This window comes from Pseudopodoces humilis, chromosome 1, assembly GCF_049639895.1.
Source record: "Pseudopodoces humilis isolate 2021_Gansu_Grassland_sample_001 chromosome 1, ASM4963989v1, whole genome shotgun sequence".
Taxonomy (NCBI): Eukaryota; Metazoa; Chordata; class Aves; order Passeriformes; family Paridae; genus Pseudopodoces; species Pseudopodoces humilis.
In genome coordinates, this window is record NC_142200.1 from 94,807,681 (window position 1) to 94,827,739 (window position 20,059).

Consider the following 20,059-nt stretch of genomic DNA (forward strand, 5'->3'; position numbering starts at 1 on the left):
CGGGGCGGGGCGGGACAGCCGCGATTCCCGACGGGAGGAGATCCCGCCGCCCGGGAAACCCCCACGGGAGGGCAGCGAGTGGTGCCGCTGGCCGGGGACAGCCACGTCCCGCCTCGCAGGTGGGATGTGGAGCTGCGCCGTGGGGATCGGCGATGCCGGCTAGCACGGGGAGGGCGAACCAGAGGTGATCAGAGCCCCAGACTCTGCTGCTGACCTCTCCATGTTAGTACAGTCCCCGGAGCTCCATGGGATTTGATTGAGGAGATACGCTCAGAGAAGCTGTGCATGCCGCATTCCTGGAAGAGTTCAAGGCCAGGTTGGACAGGGCTCTGAGCAACCTGCGATAGCGGAAGGTGTCCCTGCCCATGGCAGAGGGGCTGGGTCCAGCTGATCTTTAAGGTCCCTTCCAGCCCAGCCATTCTGTGATTCTGTGCCATTGGATCTCCTGGTTGTGGGAGGTTTTTTCAGTCTATTCACCAGCAGCAATGACCATTTTCATGCCCCAGCCCCGCCCCTGCCGTGGCAGCTGCGCTGCCCAGCCGCTCCCAGAGTCGCACTGGGGCTCCGGGAGCTCTCCCATCGCTCTGGGGATCAAAATCTCTGGGAAAACGTTCCAGTGGAAGTGGTCAGCAGCGAAACCAGCACCTTCCAGCACTGGGCTCCAGAATGGAGCCACTGGCATAGGCCATCCCAGACCAATCTGTTTCCTTAATTCCACAGTAGGCACTCATTTAAAAAGTTAGCTTGCCGCAGGCAGGGAGAAAAGCATCGTTTCCACTATAAAAATTCCACGCAAGCTGCAGCTTGGGCTGTGGGGAACAATACCAATTTGTGGCAAATAACTTTGCCCCACAATTGCTGAGCTCTCCAAAACCTATGCAGGTCCTCGTTTTGCTTTCTGGCCTATTTAGGACATCCGGCGGCGGGAGGAGGAGGAGGAGGAGGAGGGGAAGCGAGGAAGGAGAGGCAGCCCGGTCTGACTGGAGGCAAGAGCAGAGGCAGCGAGGGCGGTGATCGCCGTGCCGGAGCTTCCCTGGAGCCGGCGGTGGCCGGGCAGGGCAGGGTTAAGCGAGCGGGGCTGGGCCGGAGCGGGGCTGGGCCGGAGCGGGGCTGGGCAAGAGAGGGGCTGGGCAGGAGCGGGGCTGGGCAGGAGCGGGGCTGGGCAGGAGCGGGGCTGGGCAGGAGCGGGGCTGGGCAGGAGCGGGGCTGGGCAGGAGCGGGGCTGGGCAGGAGCGGGGCTGGGCAGGAGCGGGGCTGGGCAGGAGCGGGTGTGCCCAGCCGCGGGCAGCAGCCGGGAGCCCCCTGCAGCTTCCAGCCGCCGCGGGATCGAGCTCTGAAGGGCACGTCCTCAGAAAGACACCAGCCCTGGTTAGCGATCTGGTTGTTGTTCAGTTAATTAGTCTTGTTCATTAGAGAAGTTTGTGGGAGGAATTGATCCTGTATGACGATCCTGTTAACTTTAAGTGAAAACTGAGCTAGGAAAAATTACGTAGGTTTATTTAAGATTTCTCTGCAGTGCCAGGACCAGAACTTAGTACACGTACCTTATATCAATGATTTACGTATGATTATGACTGTCTGCCTACATGGAAGCATATAGCCTTATGTAAATACAAAAGGAGAAGAGACAACTTAGTAAAAAAGAAGGAACTTAGTGATACTGCAGATGATACCAAAACCAAAATTGTCATATTCTTGACAGGTATTGCATTTAGTGCACTGGACAAGACATCTGATAACTGAATAATTATGTTCAGGAGCAAAGCATTGAGCCTGTTGAAACTAATTCCCTTGATGTCTGGCCAGTCAAATTTGGCTTACAAATTTATTCATCCAGTTATTGCTTGTCATGGACATCGCTGTCACAAAAGTGTGGTTTACAAACAGTGGTACAGGACACGCCCACATAGTGCTGGAAGACGAACAATAAGTGCTGGGACCAAGGTTGGTATCTGGAGAGCCCCCTTCCTTCTGTGAGGTTCCTTTAAGTGTTTTTAGTTTCCTGCTATCAATGTGACTTTTTAAGATTGTACCTGGGACGAGCAGAACACCAGTTGTTGGACCAATGCTGCAGGCAATGAATGGGTCCTGTGTGCATCAAACATGGCTGGAATGGTGGCAGGCTCAACATGCCCACACTCATTAAAAGATCCATCAACATGCCACTAGCCTGTTTCTAGTGCACCAGCTGGTTTGTTTATAGCTAGAGGCTTCCTCATGGGTCACCTTTCTGCTTGTGAAGTGTAGGAAGTGCTTCCAAAGTGAAAGCAAGTCTGTCTCTGCCCACCATGTGTGGTGTATTGTAATGGGGTAGGAGGTGGTGATGAAAGTAAATGGAGTAATACAGTGCTGCATCACTGGCATTTGCCAGTCACTTGATCATTCTGGTGCCCAGTTTTCCCTGGTTAATAGCATAAGGTTTAGCTGCCATCCAGGATTGCCATAAAGCTGGACAATGCCATCACAATATGACATCAACTCCTCTTTTATTCTGTGCATCATTCATTCTGAAACACAAATCTAGTTTATCCTCGTAATGTTGAGTGATACTCTTTAGAAATGCAGGCACCTTTGCTTTCTTTGGGAAATTTGCACAGTTTTGACAGCCACACGGGGCTGACAACTTCAGCTGGCAAAAAAAAAGATGAGAGGTATATAAAAGCACTGTCTTACTTTGCAATTTGGTTGCAGAGTTCATCTCATTGCTTTGTTTGCTGCTTCTGAGAGCCAGATAGTATTATCAGAGACATTGTGGTGAACTGCAGACCTGTTCTAGCATGGAGGCCCCTTCAAGCCCACGTACAGCAGCAGACTGAAACTGAGGCAGAAGTGCACATCAAGGCCAGGATAAAACAGCAGTACTGGTGCTGAGATTATAACCATTTAATAGACATGGTTGGGATAAGTCTGAGTTTGCTCAGAACAAGAGTAAATATGGTTGACAAAAACTTCCAATCTACATTGACACCCTTTAGTCACAGATTGGAGTTCTGATTACTCACAGAAGGCTTTTGTGAGAGGTGTGAAGCAGCAGGACACTCTGTCCAGCACCGTGTGCCAGAATAAATCAGCATACTGCTGTGGAAAATTGTTGTGATTCAGGTAGCACAACATCAGGTTCCCTGTACTCAATTCTAGGACATAGAATGGGATGGAGACTGAAAGTCAGTGGAGCACAGCGAAAAGAATTGTAGGAAATTAGGCACAGCTATTGTTAAGATATTCAGGAAATTTTCAACTACCATTTTTGCCAACAGGAACTCGTAATTAGGTGTTTGGTTGTGTGTGGAGCCCCTATCTTATTGCAGAGTGCACTTGCAGGAGTGCTGTAGAGAGGTCTGGGCTCAAAACTCTCAGGGCAGAGGAAAGTTCTCACACGAAGGGCTGTTATCAGTGGTATCACCTCTAGTGCTCTTCCTCACCGGTTCAGCATATAGGCATGGGTGGGCTAAATTTTGCATGAGGTAAGTTCAGGTACAGATCTGAACATTTAAAACACTGAAAGCAAGCAGTCTAACAGCTATCCAAGGATGGCCCTTCATCATGCAAATTTGTTAGACCTAAACCATCCCTGACAGATATTTGTCAGACCCACCTGGGCCTCAGTGCCACCCTACATTGCCTGTGGCTTCACCAACCATAACCAACAGGCAAGAAGTTTAAGTAAATTTCTAGCAGTCTCTGTTTCATAGCACTGCTTATAGAAAGGCGTTGGTGAGTAAGCTACCAGAAAAGTTACTGGTTTTGTATGAAATCATATTGATTCTGGATTAAAATCAAACTCTTTGAGAAGAACAGCTTGTGGTAATGGATTTAGATGTAAGAGTGTGGATATTCTTTGGTGTTATAGTCTAAATCAGCACTTGGTAAAAGTACTTGGAAGTTGTCTGACATACCACACTAGTACCAAGTGACTGTGATAGGAATGATAACTTTTAAAGGAACATCATGTCTCGTTTCAGAGTGTTTTCCTAAACAAAGGAACATTTCTTCTATTCCCCTGTTGCAGGTCATGGCACAAGGAGAGTTGCCGGGTGTTTTGATTCTGGATGTTGGAGGAACTCATGGCGTGCTAGAAGACCTTGCAGCACTTCTGAAGAAACACTTTCACCTTATCACCATGAAGGAATTTCTTGGAAACAAAGAAGAAATGAGCAAAAAAATCCAATCTGTTTTTGTGTTTGAGTGCAGGCCAACTATTGATCGTGAGCTTCTAGAAAGCCTGCCTAATTTAAAAGTAATTGGAAACTCTGGGGTTGGAGTGGATCACTTAGACTTGAAAATGATCTCAAGCTTTGGTGTAAAAGTGACCAACACCCCAAACGCCGTGGCAGACCCAACAGCAGACATAGGAATGGCCTTGATGCTGGCCTCTGCCAGAAGACTAGTGGAAGGTAATGCTTTAAAATTTCTTGGCCCTAGCTACTTCTTTGGCATACCTCACTTTTGCTGTGATAGAGATGATCTTTCTGAATCAATATTTGGGTTGCTTTTTCAGAAGCCTTAACTTTCAGAGGCATCTACTTCTCCTATGTCTCACTTCTATTTTGGGCAACAGTGACAAGAGTAAGGCTTTTGTCTTTATGCACTTGAAAGTCTTGTGATATCCTGTTTGGAATAATGTCTGGGGCTTAATTCTTCTCTGGTTGTTCACTGGGTAGGTTGTTTGTAGCTGTAAAAGCTGAATACATAGTGTATCCAAACTGAATGTCACCACCTTCTGTCTCCCCTCAAAGGAAGCATTAGGAGCTACAAGAAGATACAAAGCTTTAGCGACCACATCTCCAACTCCAGAGCAGTAATTAGTATAAATTCTTCTTTTTCCTGCCTCTGTGATGAGTTTGTCTAAACCAATGGGTTGCATTTCTTGAAGAGATCAGCATTATTTTTGAAATAGAAGATAATCCTTTTGACAAAGCTGTTACAAGTTGTATCACCAGCATTAGTTTGTGTCCCTAAAAGCAGGTTTTTTCCCCACTCCCTTGCTATGCAGTGCCCTTCTGGGGAAGGAAGGTGTCAGTAGAGACTTTCACAAGAAGCCACCTCTGTCTTCAGGGACTCATGGTCTTCTTGTCACTGCTGCTCCACCCCGAGATGAAATACCATCTCTTTCCCCATGATGTTTTCTCACTATTGCATCTTTTTGAACCTCATGTTCTTTGTATAAAAGCTCACAGAGATCCCTGGCTGAGCTGGAATTTGAAACCATCCCTATTCAAGCAGTGAGGCTGCTTTGGGTTGTGATCCAGGAGAGAAATGGAGATATTTACCCCCACTAAAAACAAAAGTGAAGTCAATGCTTGCAGGGTGGTTTCAAATAAGCTGTTTTTGAACTTCCAAGAAAACACACCAGCTGTGGAAGAGTTAGTTCCCCAAGGAGTCATTCCTCCCAGCACAGTACCCACCCCCGCCATTACCCCAGGATCCAACTGTGTTACTGGTTTCAGACCTAGGTGCAGGAATTGGCACCATCCAGGCCCTTATGTAAACTGGTCAAAATCAACAAAGGTTTGTATGGGGTGCTCCAGAGCCCCTCTGGTGTACCAACCTTTTCTTTCCCCCAGGCCTACGTTTATGGTTGATTTGTACGATTCAACATCTATTTACATGCAGGCTGCCAGATTGCCCTGTCTCCAGACACAAAGTATTTTGCTGTTGACTGGCTGGGAGTAGAAGTAACCAGAGCGACACTTGGGATCATTGGGATGGGCAGCATTGGATACAAAGTGGCTCAGAGAGCCAGAGCCTTCAACATGAGGATCCTGTACCATAACAGAAACCGGAGGTAAAGACATCTGGTTTCTGTATTTAATTGTCCAGGGGGCAGTGATGGAAGCCACAGCTTTGCTCTGTCCCCAGCCTTCCTATGCACTTGTGAAAGTTGTAAGCAGTGTGATAAACACCATTCTGCCACCACTTCCTCACTTTGGCTCCCTCCTGTTTCCCCTGCACTTGCCCTGCCCTGGTTACCCACTATCAGTTTGAAACAAGGACAGTGTAAGCATTCAGGAGATGTTGTCCAAGCAAGCCAAGTCTTGTGCCCTTGTGGCACAGACTCTTCTTCAGGCTTCTGGCAGCATCCCTGTTCCTCCCAGCCAGCCTCCTCAGCCTAGCCAGATCACTCATCACACTGGCACCAATGACAAAGGTCTTAATTTCTCGTGGATTTGTAGTTCCCTTTATTTCACACTTCATTTCTTTTCAACCACAAGTCCTAACTGGCATGTCAGGCAAGGAAAGGCTCCACAGGAACTGGCATAGACACAGGAGAAACGAGCAGGGTCTGGCTGTATCCCCAGCCTCCTAACCTCATATTGCCTGTGTGCTTTGCTTTCACACATACATCACTCCTCCAGTGTCCCACCACTCCTGTAGCCCACATCTTTTCTGCATCCGTTCCACCATCTGTGCCTATCAATGGCTTATCCTTTACATTGGTCTTAAACCTCTCAGTTTCTGTGCTTTCTGGAGCTCTCCTAGGGCTGACCGATTGTTAAACTCAGTTAGAAATAGTTGTGTCAATTCAGGGATGTGTGCATTTTTCCTTCAGAAGAAAGGAGGAGGAAGAGGCTGTTGCTGCCCACTACTGTGCAAAGATGGAAGACTTGCTGCTGCAATCTGACTTCGTTATGTTGGTTGTGAACCTGACTCCTGAGACTCACAAACTGATTGGGAAAAAGGAACTGGGGCTGATGAAACCCACAGCTACTCTTATAAACATCAGCCGAGGTAGGAGGTTCTGAAATCACTGTTTGTGGCTCCACACTTAAAATTGTGTTTTGTCTGATTGTGTTACAGACATTCACCTCTCCAACCTCAGTCTGTGATATCCCTCTGTTATTTGAGTCATGAGGTAGCTGGCAGTCTACAAATGGGTGGCTTATGTGGATCATATGCTATGTCTTCAAAGGTCCTATGGAAATTAGGGATGCTCAGCAGATGGTTGGTTCTCTCTAGCCTTATTCTAGAGACAGTGGGTTTTAGTGAAAATAACTGAAAGGTTTATCATCAGCAAGGGAGAACAGGGTACGAGGGAAAATATTAAGCAGCATTTGGAACAGCAGTGTAGAAAGGAAGACTCACATGGGACGGCAGATTGGTTGGCACTGAACAAGCATATGAGAGAGATTATCGTTTCAGTAAACAAAGCAGAGATAAAAGAGTGGAAAGTCTGCAGAGATTAAATGATTTGTCTATAGTAATACAGGAAGTGTCAACATGAGGAAAAGACTGTAACTGGTCTCATCGCAGGAAAAACCTTATGCAGTGGACCCTAATCATCCTGTAATTAAAGATTAATAAAATCTTTGGTTTGTTTGGTTAATGATTATTAAAAAGACATTCTATTTTCTAACAAGATGATGATCCTCTAGTTTTTCTCACTTGACCCTGGAGACCTTCCACCTCTCATGGGTAAAAATGTGTTTATTAACTCATCAGGATATCAAGATTTCATTTCAATGCAGGTGCAGTTATTGATCAAGTTGCATTGGTAGAAGCTCTCCGGAATAAGGTTATTAGGGCTGCAGCTCTGGATGTGACATACCCTGAGCCTCTGCCAAGGTAAAGAAACTAGTTTCCCATTCTGTTAATCTGAAATGTTTTAAGCTGTGTTCAAAGTGTGCTCATAGTTTTGATCTCCACAGGGAGAATCATTGTGTAAGGGCAAAATCTCAGCCTGTCTTGCACAATCGTAAATAAACAACAAGTTATTCCCCTTTCCCACCTCTGTCAGTTCTTTGCCAGCCTGACTCATGGGCCAGGCAATGAGAGAGATGGATGGAGGGGAAGAAGAAATGTGTCCCAGAGCTTTGTGCTTGTTCTGTGCTTTGGTCTGAACATGCTGTTGCTGTTTTCTGAGGTTCAGTTCTTCACAACTGGGATGGGATGGCAGCAGAGTAAGTGCCCTGTGTAATAGATTCTGTTCTTTCTGTTTCTTCCAGAGATCATCCTTTATTAAATTTGAATAACGTCATCATAACCCCACACATTGGAACCGCAACAGTCCAAGCCATCCATATGATGGCAGAAGAGGCAATAGCAAACATACTGGCTGTTCTCAATGACCAACCCATTCCAAGTGAAGTGTTTCCCAAATGATGAGTGCCAAATGATGCCACTGAATCTCCTGTGTATGGGAGGGCACTATTTCTTACTGCTTTTAAGCTAAAAAAAATAAAGCAACCTGTTCCTGCACTGCTCATCATGATGCTGCAAAACTGTCAGACTTGATTTGTTCTGTTACTTACAATTCCAAAAAATAAAGTGAAATTAATAAAAGAGATTTGTTTGAAGATTTTAACTGAGCAGTTATGCATTTTGATCTCTTCAGTCTATTTCAGTGAATACCAATGTTCTGTTCCCATTTCTTCTTGCTACATAATGACAAGCACATGCACCAGGCAGTTTGTGTAACACTTTCAAATCTGTTGAAGATGAATGAGCATTGATTCCCTGCAGAAATTCGACTGTATCCATGTCGAGTTTCTCATGGGTCTTGGGTCTTCAAAGAGACAAGAGCAGTAGTTGGTTGTAAAGTTGTTTATTGCATGAATACATCAGTCTCGAAGGTGAAGAGTTCAGAGTATTAAAGTCTGTACTAAAAGCTTTCTGGCAGAGTCCTGATGTTCCAAGCAGCAGCAGCACCTTCTTTCCTTCTTCTTCATTCTTCTTTCTGTTCTCTCTTCACCCCAATACAGGGGGGTTTTATTTATAAATCATCCAATCAGCTAAAAATGCGATTCTAAAACAGTCTTCCTACACCAATCTGAGTTTAATATTAATGTGAGAAAGTAGTGTCGGTTCTTACCCAAAATCTATGTAAATTTTTTTATCTGTTTATGCAAATGATTCTATCTGTTCTATCTAGAATGCAATCAATGTTTTGCTATGTTTTCATTACACCTGGAGCTAAGTTAATTTTGTAAAAGGTAACACTACTGAACTTTAAACTAGGCTTTAGGGCATTACTAGGGCATTTACTAGCTAACACAGTCTCTTAAGGCACTTAAGGCATATTTCTATTTACTTAAAACTAAAACACTCCTACTTCATGTCTGTGGCTTAATATATTTTAGTTTCTCTAAAGGCTCCAATTCAATCCCTGAATTCCTTTCTCTCTCTGAGGGACTCAGAGATGCTTCTATTCCATGCATTCCAACACGTCCTGAAACATTTTTCAGACAATACTCCAATATTATATTTTTATATGAAAACAGTGAAGAAATGTTCTTTAAAGTGGTCATCGGCCTAAGGTTTTCTAATTTAAGAAGAGCCTGCTTCATCTACATGATAAAGCAAAGCCAATAGTTGAAAAAGTGTCTGTTTTTCATGAGGGGATCCTTTGAAAACCAAAGTAAATTCCAAGAGATTTAGCTCCTCCATGTGGACAAAAAACATGCTTTTATCTTGACTGGCCATGAAAGAAAGGTAGAATTACCATTGAAATCACGGGTAAAGGCATAACCTAAAGTAAAATTAGTGCTCAGTCCTGATTTGCAGCCCAGGGCCAAGCTTTTTTTTTTTATATTGTCTTTTCTATTAGCAATCAACAAATTCAGAAAATTCAGTAAAGTGGTTGTCACCTCCATAAAGTCAGGACGACTTTCCATTGTTTTGCAACATGGTCAGGCTCCCTGAAGGGATGGTAAAATGAAGTTCTAGCACAGGAGGACAGGCCAAGAGTTAGACATTCCATTGGAAATAGTGAAATAATACTAACATGGCAACAGAATTGCTGCAGGATTGCTATTCCAACATCTTCAGCCCCTGAACACTCTCCCCACAGCTCTTCCCAAAATTGCTATAGAAAATCAAAGGTAGCTATAAATAGTCTGTGAAAAAACAAAATAACTGTCAATTTACAGACCCTCTCAGGACCAAAACCAGATGGTCAGGGATTCTGGAAAAAAAACCAAACCATTTAGAGTGCATACATCCTTCTTGGAAAACACTTGCCTAAGCATATATTATTTTGTTATTTTGGTTATTTAAGATTGGCTCAGGAAAAAGCTCTGCAGTCACTGGGGTCTCTTCGGGACAGGTGGCTGCAAAAAACCTCTGCAACGAAGCATTTAAAAATTAACCTGATAATTCAAAGTTCATGATGAAGCTGTGCAATTTATTTTCATGACATAGATTTGGTCCAACATTTTTCTAAACTATTTAGACGTGATACTTTGTGATTTCAGGGTAGCAAAGGAGATTTATTGCACTATTTACTGCAGACTACTGATGGTCTGAAACTAAGTAATTAATGAGAAGTGTTGTGTTTTGGGCATGGTAGCAGTAATACGAAATCTTTGATCACTAGGACAGAACTTGTTCAAACTGCTTACATGAATACCTCTGTGTGTGTGTGTGGTGGGCACCTGTGTGTATAATTGGTAGCATATTTAAAAGAGCTGCTTGCTTGTCTTGGTTTTCTTATCTTCCTATGTGGTTTATAGGACCTCTTGACATAAATGTCATGAAACAGGACATGGCAGTGATTATTCTTTAAAATGTCTGGAAATAATAATATATCTTTCTTCTGACACTTTGTGTCTTTCTTCTTTGTGCAGATCATGGAAGGAGGAGAGCTACCTTGGCTTTTGGTAAATGAAATTGGTGGCATACGTGGGATACTGCATAGCCATGTGCCTTTCCTGAAGAAGCATTTCCACCTCATCACCATGAAGGAATTTCTTGAAAACAGAAAGGATGTAGGTGAAAAGGTCCAAGCAATCTATTTGTGGTGGCACAAACCAGTCATCGACAAAGAGCTCCTCCAGAGCCTGCCAAACTTGAAAGTGATTGCGAATTCCGGAGTGGGGATGGATCACCTGGATCTGAAACTTGTAGCTAGCTTTGGTGTGAAGATGGCTAATGCTCCACGTGCTGTTTCCAGCAGCACAGCAGATACTGGGATGGCTTTGCTGCTAGCATCTGCTAGAAGACTAGTGGAAGGTAACATCTCAGTTCTTTTGTGGCTTCTAAAGATCATACAAGATTTACCTGCCATTAATTTGACTTTTCTTAGAGTTACCTGTAGTGCACATGGTTTTACATAAAATGTGAAAATGTAAGTATGTTGGCTTGGCAAACAGAATATTAGGTATTTTCATATATTTTATGTATAATAGGTGTACTTAAATGATTACTTTATACACAGACATGCATAGCACATATTTCAACCAGGTATAAATAAAATGTGATGGTGTTACAGTGCTATGACAAAAAGTGGGGGGTGCCAAAGATGAGATGATCACTGAAGTCACAGGCTGGCAGGAGAAATTAGTGTGGGAGGCAACAGTGGGGCAGAACAAGGTTACATAGAATCATGGAAGATCCTGAGTTGGAAGGGACCTTCACAGCTGATAGAGGCATGGGCATATTCTTGGAGACTGAAATAGATTGGTGCAGAATTGGGGCATTTGAGGGGCATTAGAGAGTAATGAAGCAGCCTACTCCAGTTTTTGTTAATAGCATCCTTTCTAGTTTCATCAAAATTTTTTTATTGCTATTTTGCCAAATAGACCTACCCTTGGCTTGGTTAGAATGCCTCCTTCTTCGGGAAAAAAATCCTTCAGATTTATCCTTTTATATTTACCTGACTTTGGCTTGCCATCTTTACCACAGCATTCATAGAAACTCAAAGGAGATTTGTGTCCCTCAAAGTATGTTTCTACCTCACAAAAGGGAGACAGATTAAAAGGAAGATTAAGTTCTTGTTCCCATCTACTTAAACTATACCTAGTGGCATTTCTGATAGCTCTGTCCAGACATGACTGAGTTTTTTCCTGAGTATTTTTTGTATCCTTCCACAATATCCTGCTTGTGTTTTGGAAAAGATGGCAGTATCAGAAGACTGAAATATCGAATGGCTGTCACCTTGCTAGCAGTGCTGATGCTGTGTATACAACTGTATTTTATGTGTTGTAGAACTATCCAGATTTGTGTAGGTTTCACAGGTAATTACAGAAATTACCAAGTTGAGATTTTTAAAGAAGTCACACTTTTCTTTCCAAGGAGAGTGGCAGATGTGAACAGGAAACCAAATATCTGGTGTTGTTCTCCACGTGACATCTTCAAACTCTGCATTGTTATTGGCAATAATAATTTTCATTGTTGATGAGGAACACGGCAATATTTTCATGAGTCTAAAGCAGTAAAAAAATTTTTTGAGAGATGATATCAAAAGGCTTTTTGTAGTATGGTGAGAATAAATTGGAATATTGTTTATAAACATAACAGGGAAAGATGAGCATTATGGAGTTACCTAGGACATTACAAAACCATGTGCTTGTAACCATTAGAAGTGTGCCATAGTAGCACAAGTCCAGACTCTTTTGCCTTGTTCCTCCATGTTGCACCCCATTAATTTCTCATATTTATGTGTTTTTCTTACAGTCCATAACATTTCCATTTCTCCAAGTATGGAGTACTGTGAAGCTGATATTCTGGGAGTTAAAGTTACTGGAGCTACTCTGGGGATCATTGGCATGGGCAGAATTGGGTATAAGATTGCTCTGAGAGCCAAAGCATTTGAAATGAACATTTTGTACCACAACAGGACACGGAGGTAAAGATATATCTTGACCCTAATTGCAGCAGAAACTCTTCCAGATAGTCAGTATTTTCTTTTCAAGGAGTTATGTCAGAAATATAGCAAGAAATGAAGGAATAGGGCCAAGATTAAAACAAAAGAAAAAAAAGAATGGTTGCCTGAAATCAGTCCAGTAAAGAGTTACTCAGTGATTAAACATTTGGAAATTTAATTTTGGTTTTATATTAGAAATTTCAAGGTTTCCTGCAGAAAAATGGAAATCAAGCTTATACTTTTTTATTCTTATCACATTGTACTATAGTGACAACATATCTATTTTTCGTTCATGTTTTTCCCCATATTTTGAATTTCAGGAGGGATATTTTTGAAACAGTGTCTGGAAACTAGGAAGCATATACTTGGCACAATATGATTGAGAGCTGTTCTTAAGAAAACCTTGTTTCTTCTCAAGCCAGTAGGAATTTTAGCAAGTATTTTGCTGGATTTTAACCCTTTATTTCTAGCCCCTCCGAACTTGTGTAATTGGGAATCTGAACTTTGTTAGACATTCAGCACAGTAGTTCTTCAGTTTAAAGCGAGCAAGACCGCCATGAACAACTCAAGGCCTTTGCAATCAGGCAAGGTGCAGATAATTAGCAGAACAAATATGTACTGCTATAAACTGTGACCTACCCTGAGAGAACTTTACTCCTCTGTGACTGAATGGAGAAGCTGCAGTGCTAGGATGTGGCTTTCAGGGATTTTTCCCATAAGCAGACTGCAGGAAGAGGGTCATTGCTTTAGCTAGCCTTAGGCAAATCACAAGGGTGAATGAGGCCAGGAATTTTTAGCCATGCTTGGAATTCCTGTTTCTTCGGAAAAACAGCTGAGCAAACTCAGATTTAAAAGAAAATACTCCTTAAGATCTCTCAGAATTTCTTCACAAACCACAAAAAAAAAAAAAAATTAAAATGCACAAATCCCTTTATTCTTTTTTTTTTATCTGTATTATTCTTGATTCCCTCTGTTTAATATTTTTCAGTCTTTAATATTTATATAAGAGTGCTGTGATGAATGATCAATGCACAGTGCAACAGAAATTAAAAGCCTAAAGTACATTTATACTTTGCTTGTGTGCTGAATCAAGATGCACTCTGCATGCTGCAAAACCAGCTGCAGCTCCTGTCTGTTCTTTTCCCACTTATTCTCTAGTCATTGATCTGAAAAAAAAGCAGTGATGTGCATTTGTTAGGAGAGACATGGCTCAAAGTTTCATTGAAGTTATTTTCTTAGTGTGACCTCTTCATTTCTAGATTAGGGAGGAGATAACTTAAAGCCCTTCTCTTGCAACCAGAAGAGAAGATTGTACACATGCTCCCCTGTCATTGCTTCTTTATTTCCCAAAGTTCAGACAGCTAAATTTACAAAGAACATGAGAAATGGCAAGTATTCTTCTGCACTGTAAAAAGCTGAAACTAAAAATCTCTCTACTCTGGTAACTTTTTTGCTGATCACTTTATTCTATGAAACAGAATGGGGCAGCCAGGAGCCTGGTAAAGAGCTTGCTGATTTCACTCATAAAAAAAAAATGACAGGCTTACTGGGAGTGCCAACTGTATGAGGACCACTGCCATGCCCAGAGCTTGCATGGGTGAGTTCTGGTGAATTCCACTCCTCTGGTTTGAGCAGTGACTGCATCCTTTGAGGTGCACAGGGGATCCTGGAGAATGGACTGTGTGCTGCCATCCGCTTCAGTGCTCAGCCTTATTTCATTTGCAGACTTCATAGAAGTCCTTGGGACCCTGCCACGTAGGACATGCAATGACTCATACAGACACGGCTCCCATATAACAGGGAAAAAGCTGGTTTTATTCTTACAACTTCAGTATTTATAGATTCTTGGCAATGACCAGGGATTGCATAGTTAGGTTACCACCTTTCCAATCACATTGGTCGTGCAAGATGTCCATCAAAGGACATGTATCAGAAAGAATGTATACATATCTATGTTTAAAAGTCACTGTCCTGGGAAAGTTTTTAGAAACTATGTCAACAAGATCGAAAAACTGAGTTTTCAGGGTGACAGGACCCTGCACTGGAGTGGCTGAGAAGCAGGCATGCAATCTATCCTGTGCTTTAGGGCTTGAAGCTTTCCAGAAGGATCTAAACACCAAGCTGAGAGTAAATTCACCTTTGTTTGCTATATGGATGTGATAATCATATATTTTAGTTGATATACTGGTGATGTCATTGAAGAAAATGTTTCCATGACTGAAATGTTTTTTTCCCCACTAGGAAAGTGCAAGTGGAGCAAGCCGTCGGTGCCACTTACTGCAAAACTATAGACAGCTTGCTCCAGCAGGCAGACTTTGTGATGCTGGTGGTGAGCCTGACACCTCAGACACACAAGCTGATCGGGAAAAGAGAGCTGGAGCTGATGAAACCCACAGCTACCCTTATTAACATCAGCCGAGGTACCATCCAGATCCATAGGCTGGCCTCACAGCGTGGTCCAGCTCCTGCTGTGTTCACCGCAGCACCGTGCGCATCCCGCACAGCTGGGGCACATGTCGAGGATGATCGGGCATGGCGGGAATTCCTCCCTCTCCCCTTCCCTTCTCTCTGCGCTCTCTGCTCTTCACCTTCCAGGTGCGCTCAGAGACACTCTTACTCCACACCAGGTGCAGTAGTTGACCAAGAGGCGCTGGTGGCAGCTCTGCAGACTGGTGTTATCGGGGCCGCGGCTCTGGATGTCACCTCCCCAGAACCACTGCCCAGGTTGCCATCTCTGCTTCTTTCTCGGGAAGGATGGGCGAGCCCTGCTGAGGCCAGACGCGTTCCTGCAGCAGGCAGGAAGCTGGTCCCCCTGCCCCTGGCATGAGTTTGGATAAAAGTGCCATGAATACGAATGGGATGCAGCCCAGATGTTGGAGCTGATAACAGACCCAAGGGAAGCCTGGGAGCCAGGAAACAGCAGGGGGCAGGGGAAGCATTAAACCCAGTTCTTAGAATCACCATGTGAAGCTGCAGCAGTGCTTCACTTGCAAATCGCTTTGTTAGAAAATGCAGCTTGCCGGCTTTAATGAGTGGAAGCTGCTTGAGGTCTAAGACCTGCTGCATAGCCCGGAGATGTCCTTCTCCCACAGGCTTCTTTCCACAATACAAGGCTGAAGTACTGCAAACCTGTTGGGCCCAGAGGCTGCTTAGCTTCTCTAAAAAGACCACTCTATGGTGCCTTTTGGAGCTAACTGTGCTGGCTGCATTTTGTATTGTGGGGAGTTTGGTCTTCTTGTGCCCATGTGCAGTGTGCAAATAACTACAGCTCGGAGTGTTGTGTAGGGTGAGTGTGTCAGAAGGGCTTAATCCTGTCTTCTGACATAGTTCAAATTGCTGCCTCGTGGCAGAAGTGTGTTTCTGGAGATAAGAGCTGCTATGAAGTCTTTATGTGTCCTATTACAGTCCAAAATTGCTTCAATATAGGTGGTCAGGCTTTCTGGGTCCAAGTGAGACTTGTAAAGTTGTATCAAATTAACTTTAAATACAGTGCAAAAGCTAAAGTAAGACTTCTCTTTATTTAGATGAACGACTATAGTTAACTCTTTTTTCTTTTCTTCCAGAGATCATCCATTGTTAAAATTAAAGAATGTCATTATAACACCTCACCTCGGCATTAAAACAGACAAGGCCACCTACATGATAACAGAAGAAGCAGTTGAAAACATCCTAGCAGCCCTGAATGGTCTCCCCCTACCCAGTGAAGTGCTCCCTAGCTGATGTGTGAAAGGATTTCACATCTCTTTTTATTCTTCTCTTTCTCTTTTTATTATTATCTTTCCCCTCCACATCAGCTCTAAAGATCTTTTTAAATATAAGAATGTCCATACACTAAAGCTTGGAAGGAAAGAGTTTGCCATCCTCTCAGTTGTGTTTATGTACTTCCTGTTGTCTAATACAAGTCCAAATGACAAATAAACCAACACAAACAGTGGCAGTGCTATGCCTTTTGTTACATAACTGACTTATGAATAGTGTGGTTATTTATCAGTAAAATTTATAGTAAAGTTGCCATTAAGTGCAGTCAGGATTTTGCCTGGAGCCTTATGCATCTTTACAGAGCCTTTGTCTTGCAGATGATTGTCACAGGTGCTTGACAAAATACTTACTCCCATCATTTTAATGTATGATGATGTTACCAACTCTTGCAGCTCCAGGAAACAAGACATTGCAGCTTTCCTGGCACTGCAAATTGGCTGTCAAGAATTTCAAGACTGCCCCAGAGACCTCCCTGCTCTCTGAGGTACAGGTGCCCAGTGTACCATTCATTGTCACTTGTAAAACCTTGAAAAAATGAGTTAAATTTATTCTAAAATAAAAAGCTAAGCAATAAATTACAGAGCTGAAAACCAAGGTTACTATACAATAAAACAGAAAAGAGAAAAAAATGCCTTTTCTTAGATCAATATCCTAAAACCGCAAAAACCACACAAGGCTTTTGCACATGCAAACATTTCTCAAGAGGTAAAGAAGCAAACAAAATCTGATACAGTACTTCACTTCTACTTAAACAATTGTACATGTTTGGCATTTGCTTGGGGCTTTACTCCTACTTCTGCATGTATTTCAAGAATCTGGGCTGATTAGTTTCAGAAGTGCTCCCTGCCAGTGGGGTTCTTTACAGGGGAAGACACATCTGCCTGTAACTCACTGGAGTGATAAATTGATAAATTGGTTTACACACAATGCATTCAATCTCATGATTACTGAAAGTGTATCCAAAAATGCAGTGGCCACATGAGAGAAGAGATGATCCATTACAACTCACTCCATTGATTCAGGTTTTTCTAAGTATTTTGATGTGCAAAAAGTACATTATCTAGAATAGAGTGCTGATACAGGACTCTACTGGGAAAGCTGGCCTTACCGACAGCAACTAGACAGGCTGATACCAAGTAACACTTTATGATAGTTTATAGTCACTGAAAACAAATGCATCACTTGGTTCGGCCTGGCCTGAAACAATAAGCTCGTGAATACAGATTTCCTGCCTCAGCTTTTTTTTGCCCTACAAATCCTATTCACATATAATATTGCCTTATAAAACTTAGTGTAGGCATTAGAAATGTATGTCTTTATCCAGCTGCATGCGTAAGCTAGTTTGTCCAACCCCCCTGGGAAATGTATGCATTACATTGTACAAAAGTCTTTTGGGGTAACGCAATACTTCAAAAGCCTAATCCTTAGAAACAACTATTATGCAAGCACCTTGCTAACACTGCAGGCATCAGCTCACCCTGCAGGATTACATGGATACCAACAGCAATATTTAACGATGGGGATGAAGTCCACGGACTATGCAATACTTCTCTCTATGTACCCACAGACCTCACTCATTTCAGAGTGCCCTGTACAATGCTGGTGTATCAGATTCCTTTCTGTAAGAGAAAACTTACACACAGCACCAATGTGCACACAATGTAAACACAATACCCGGAGGTCTATAAGGTAGTCTGCAAACTAAATCTGCTTAGAACATGATAGTGCACTGGTGCAATTGACAACTTCTTTCACACATGATGCTAAACAGATACATCTTCTGCAGAGTTGTCTCAGCTCCTGATAGTAGCTTGAAAATCAGATGTTCAAGTTGCACAAAACAGCTTTGAAAACATACAATTGTCTCCACATCTAACAGCATAACACACCCATTTTCTTGACATTTGATACATATGTCCTGGATTTTTGCTTGGAGTAACATTCCTTTGACTGTTATTTTTTGGCTCCTCTGACTAATTCCTGCTTCATTTTGTTCATTCAAATGTGTGGATTTGATATACAAAGGCAAAAACTACTGTGTTGCCCTTGCAAAGGTTTTTCTTTACCTTCAAGACTAAAATGTGATAGGCCTCCTTCATCAGACTTGTGTTTTTGAGAGGGACTTTACAAGGGTCCTTCAATCTCAGGTGAGCAGTAAGTTACAAGCTTACTCATTACATCTTATCACCGAAGCAGTTTGGAAACTTCTGATGTGAAAGAGGTAATGTGTAATCATTTTATGTTTGCTGGGGTTCTTTTTAAAGGAAGAAAATGCAAGTAAACTTAACTAAGAGTCCAATTAACATGCTGTAACACCATATTGCTAATTAATTAATTATTGCTTTAAAGTTTAACTGTTTGAACTTGAAATTCATGTAAGCAACTGATACTCAAAAATCATCACCAGGATAAGAACAGTTTCTGGTTTTGTGTAATTGGTATGAATTGTTATTATATTTTATTTTTTAAGTAGCAATTTTATAGAGGATTGGTGTTAAACTTGACTGTCTTCATGTTCAGCATATCAAAATGTGTTTGACAGAATTCAAGAAGACAGCATTTTGTAATCCATTCTTTTGAAAAGCACTACAGTGGTCAGGAGAGACACAGCAGCACCCTATGGCTGGTTTTTCCATAGTGTGAAAGGAGGAAGAACCCTGGATGCCCACAGCAGTGATGTGTCCTGGCTCCTGAGCTGCTGTGAAGCCAGAAGCCAGGCATCCTCCCAGTGGATTATGAATACCTGCACAGCAAGGGGAATCACTTCAGCACAACTTTTGTGAGCTGAGAACTGAAGTTGTACTTCTCAGTCCCCATCACTGGGCATGGGGATGGAGGTAGGTGATTCTTCCCCTCTACTCTGCTCTTGTGGGATCCCACCTGGAATGTTGCATCCAACCCTGGTGTCCTCAGCACAAGAAAGATGTGGACCTTTTGAAGTGGGTCCAGAGAAGGCCACTAAATTATCACAGGACTGGAGCACCTCTGCTACAAGGACAGAATGGGAGAGTTGGCGTTGTTCAGCCTGGAGAAGGGAAGGCCCAGAGGACACCTTATAGCAGCCTTAGAGTATCTAAAGGGGGCCTGCAAGAGAACTGGAGAGGGACTCTTCACAAGTAGTGAGAGGAAAAGGGGAATGGCCTTAACTTGAAGGAGAGTAGGTTTAGATTAGGTACGGATTTAGATTTGAATGGAGAAGATTAGGAAGAAATTGTCCTCTCTGAAGATGATGAGGCACTGAAACAGGTTTCCCAGAGAAGCTGTGGATGCCCCATCCCTACCAGTGCTCAAGACCAGGTTGGATGGGGTTGGATGAGCATCCTGGTCTAGTGAAAGGTATCTCTGCTTGTGGCAGGGTTTGGAAATACCAGACAGGCTTTAAATTCCATTCCAACCAAAACCATTCTGTGATTCTATGGTACAGACCAAGTAACCTTGTCAGAAAAATTCTCACACATTCTCAGCTGAAATAGGCACGGGACTGCCTGTAGCTGGGATAACATCTCAAGTGTCCAAGCACCTGAGCCTACCACAGCTGCTTAGATCTCAAAGAGAGTATTTGAGGGTATTCCTAGAATTATATGAGCTGGAAAAGATCTTCATGTGTGCAGTGAGAGCTGTCACTGGTGTCTGTCGGTCAAAGACAACTCTTCATTTTACGTTAATTCATGTGCACAGAGTGTAATGGCCAGCAGAAAGACCAGACCACGTCCCGTTTTC

The 20,059-nt window shown here is 42.9% G+C and overlaps 2 protein-coding genes across 4 annotated transcripts; both read left to right on the plus strand.

Annotated features, from left to right (window-relative positions):
• The first annotated feature begins 10 nt into the window (after window positions 1–10).
• LOC102112249 (uncharacterized) lies at window positions 11–8,302 on the plus strand. 2 transcript variants are annotated; one of them, XM_005525234.3, is made up of 7 exons: window positions 25–119; window positions 1,703–1,944; window positions 4,010–4,394; window positions 5,614–5,785; window positions 6,551–6,729; window positions 7,467–7,563; window positions 7,944–8,302. In XM_005525234.3, exons 2-7 carry the CDS (start codon window positions 1,750–1,752, stop codon window positions 8,098–8,100), a joined length of 1,185 nt encoding a protein of 394 aa, XP_005525291.3. In that variant the 5' UTR covers window positions 25–119; window positions 1,703–1,749; the 3' UTR covers window positions 8,101–8,302. The 2 variants fall into 2 exon arrangements, with proteins under 2 accessions (XP_087918493.1, XP_005525291.3); XM_088062367.1 differs by lacking the exon at window positions 1,703–1,944 and having other exon boundaries at window positions 11–119.
• A 1,835-nt stretch (window positions 8,303–10,137) lies between these two features.
• Window positions 10,138–16,514, plus strand: LOC102113754 (uncharacterized). Of its 2 annotated transcripts, none has more exons than XM_005525334.2 (6): window positions 10,138–10,248; window positions 10,563–10,947; window positions 12,391–12,562; window positions 14,822–15,000; window positions 15,208–15,304; window positions 16,144–16,514. In XM_005525334.2, exons 2-6 carry the CDS (start codon window positions 10,566–10,568, stop codon window positions 16,298–16,300), a joined length of 987 nt encoding a protein of 328 aa, XP_005525391.1. In that variant the 5' UTR covers window positions 10,138–10,248; window positions 10,563–10,565; the 3' UTR covers window positions 16,301–16,514. The 2 variants fall into 2 exon arrangements, with proteins under 2 accessions (XP_005525391.1, XP_087916272.1); XM_088060146.1 differs by having other exon boundaries at window positions 10,179–10,236.
• Window positions 16,515–20,059: the final 3,545 nt, after the last annotated feature.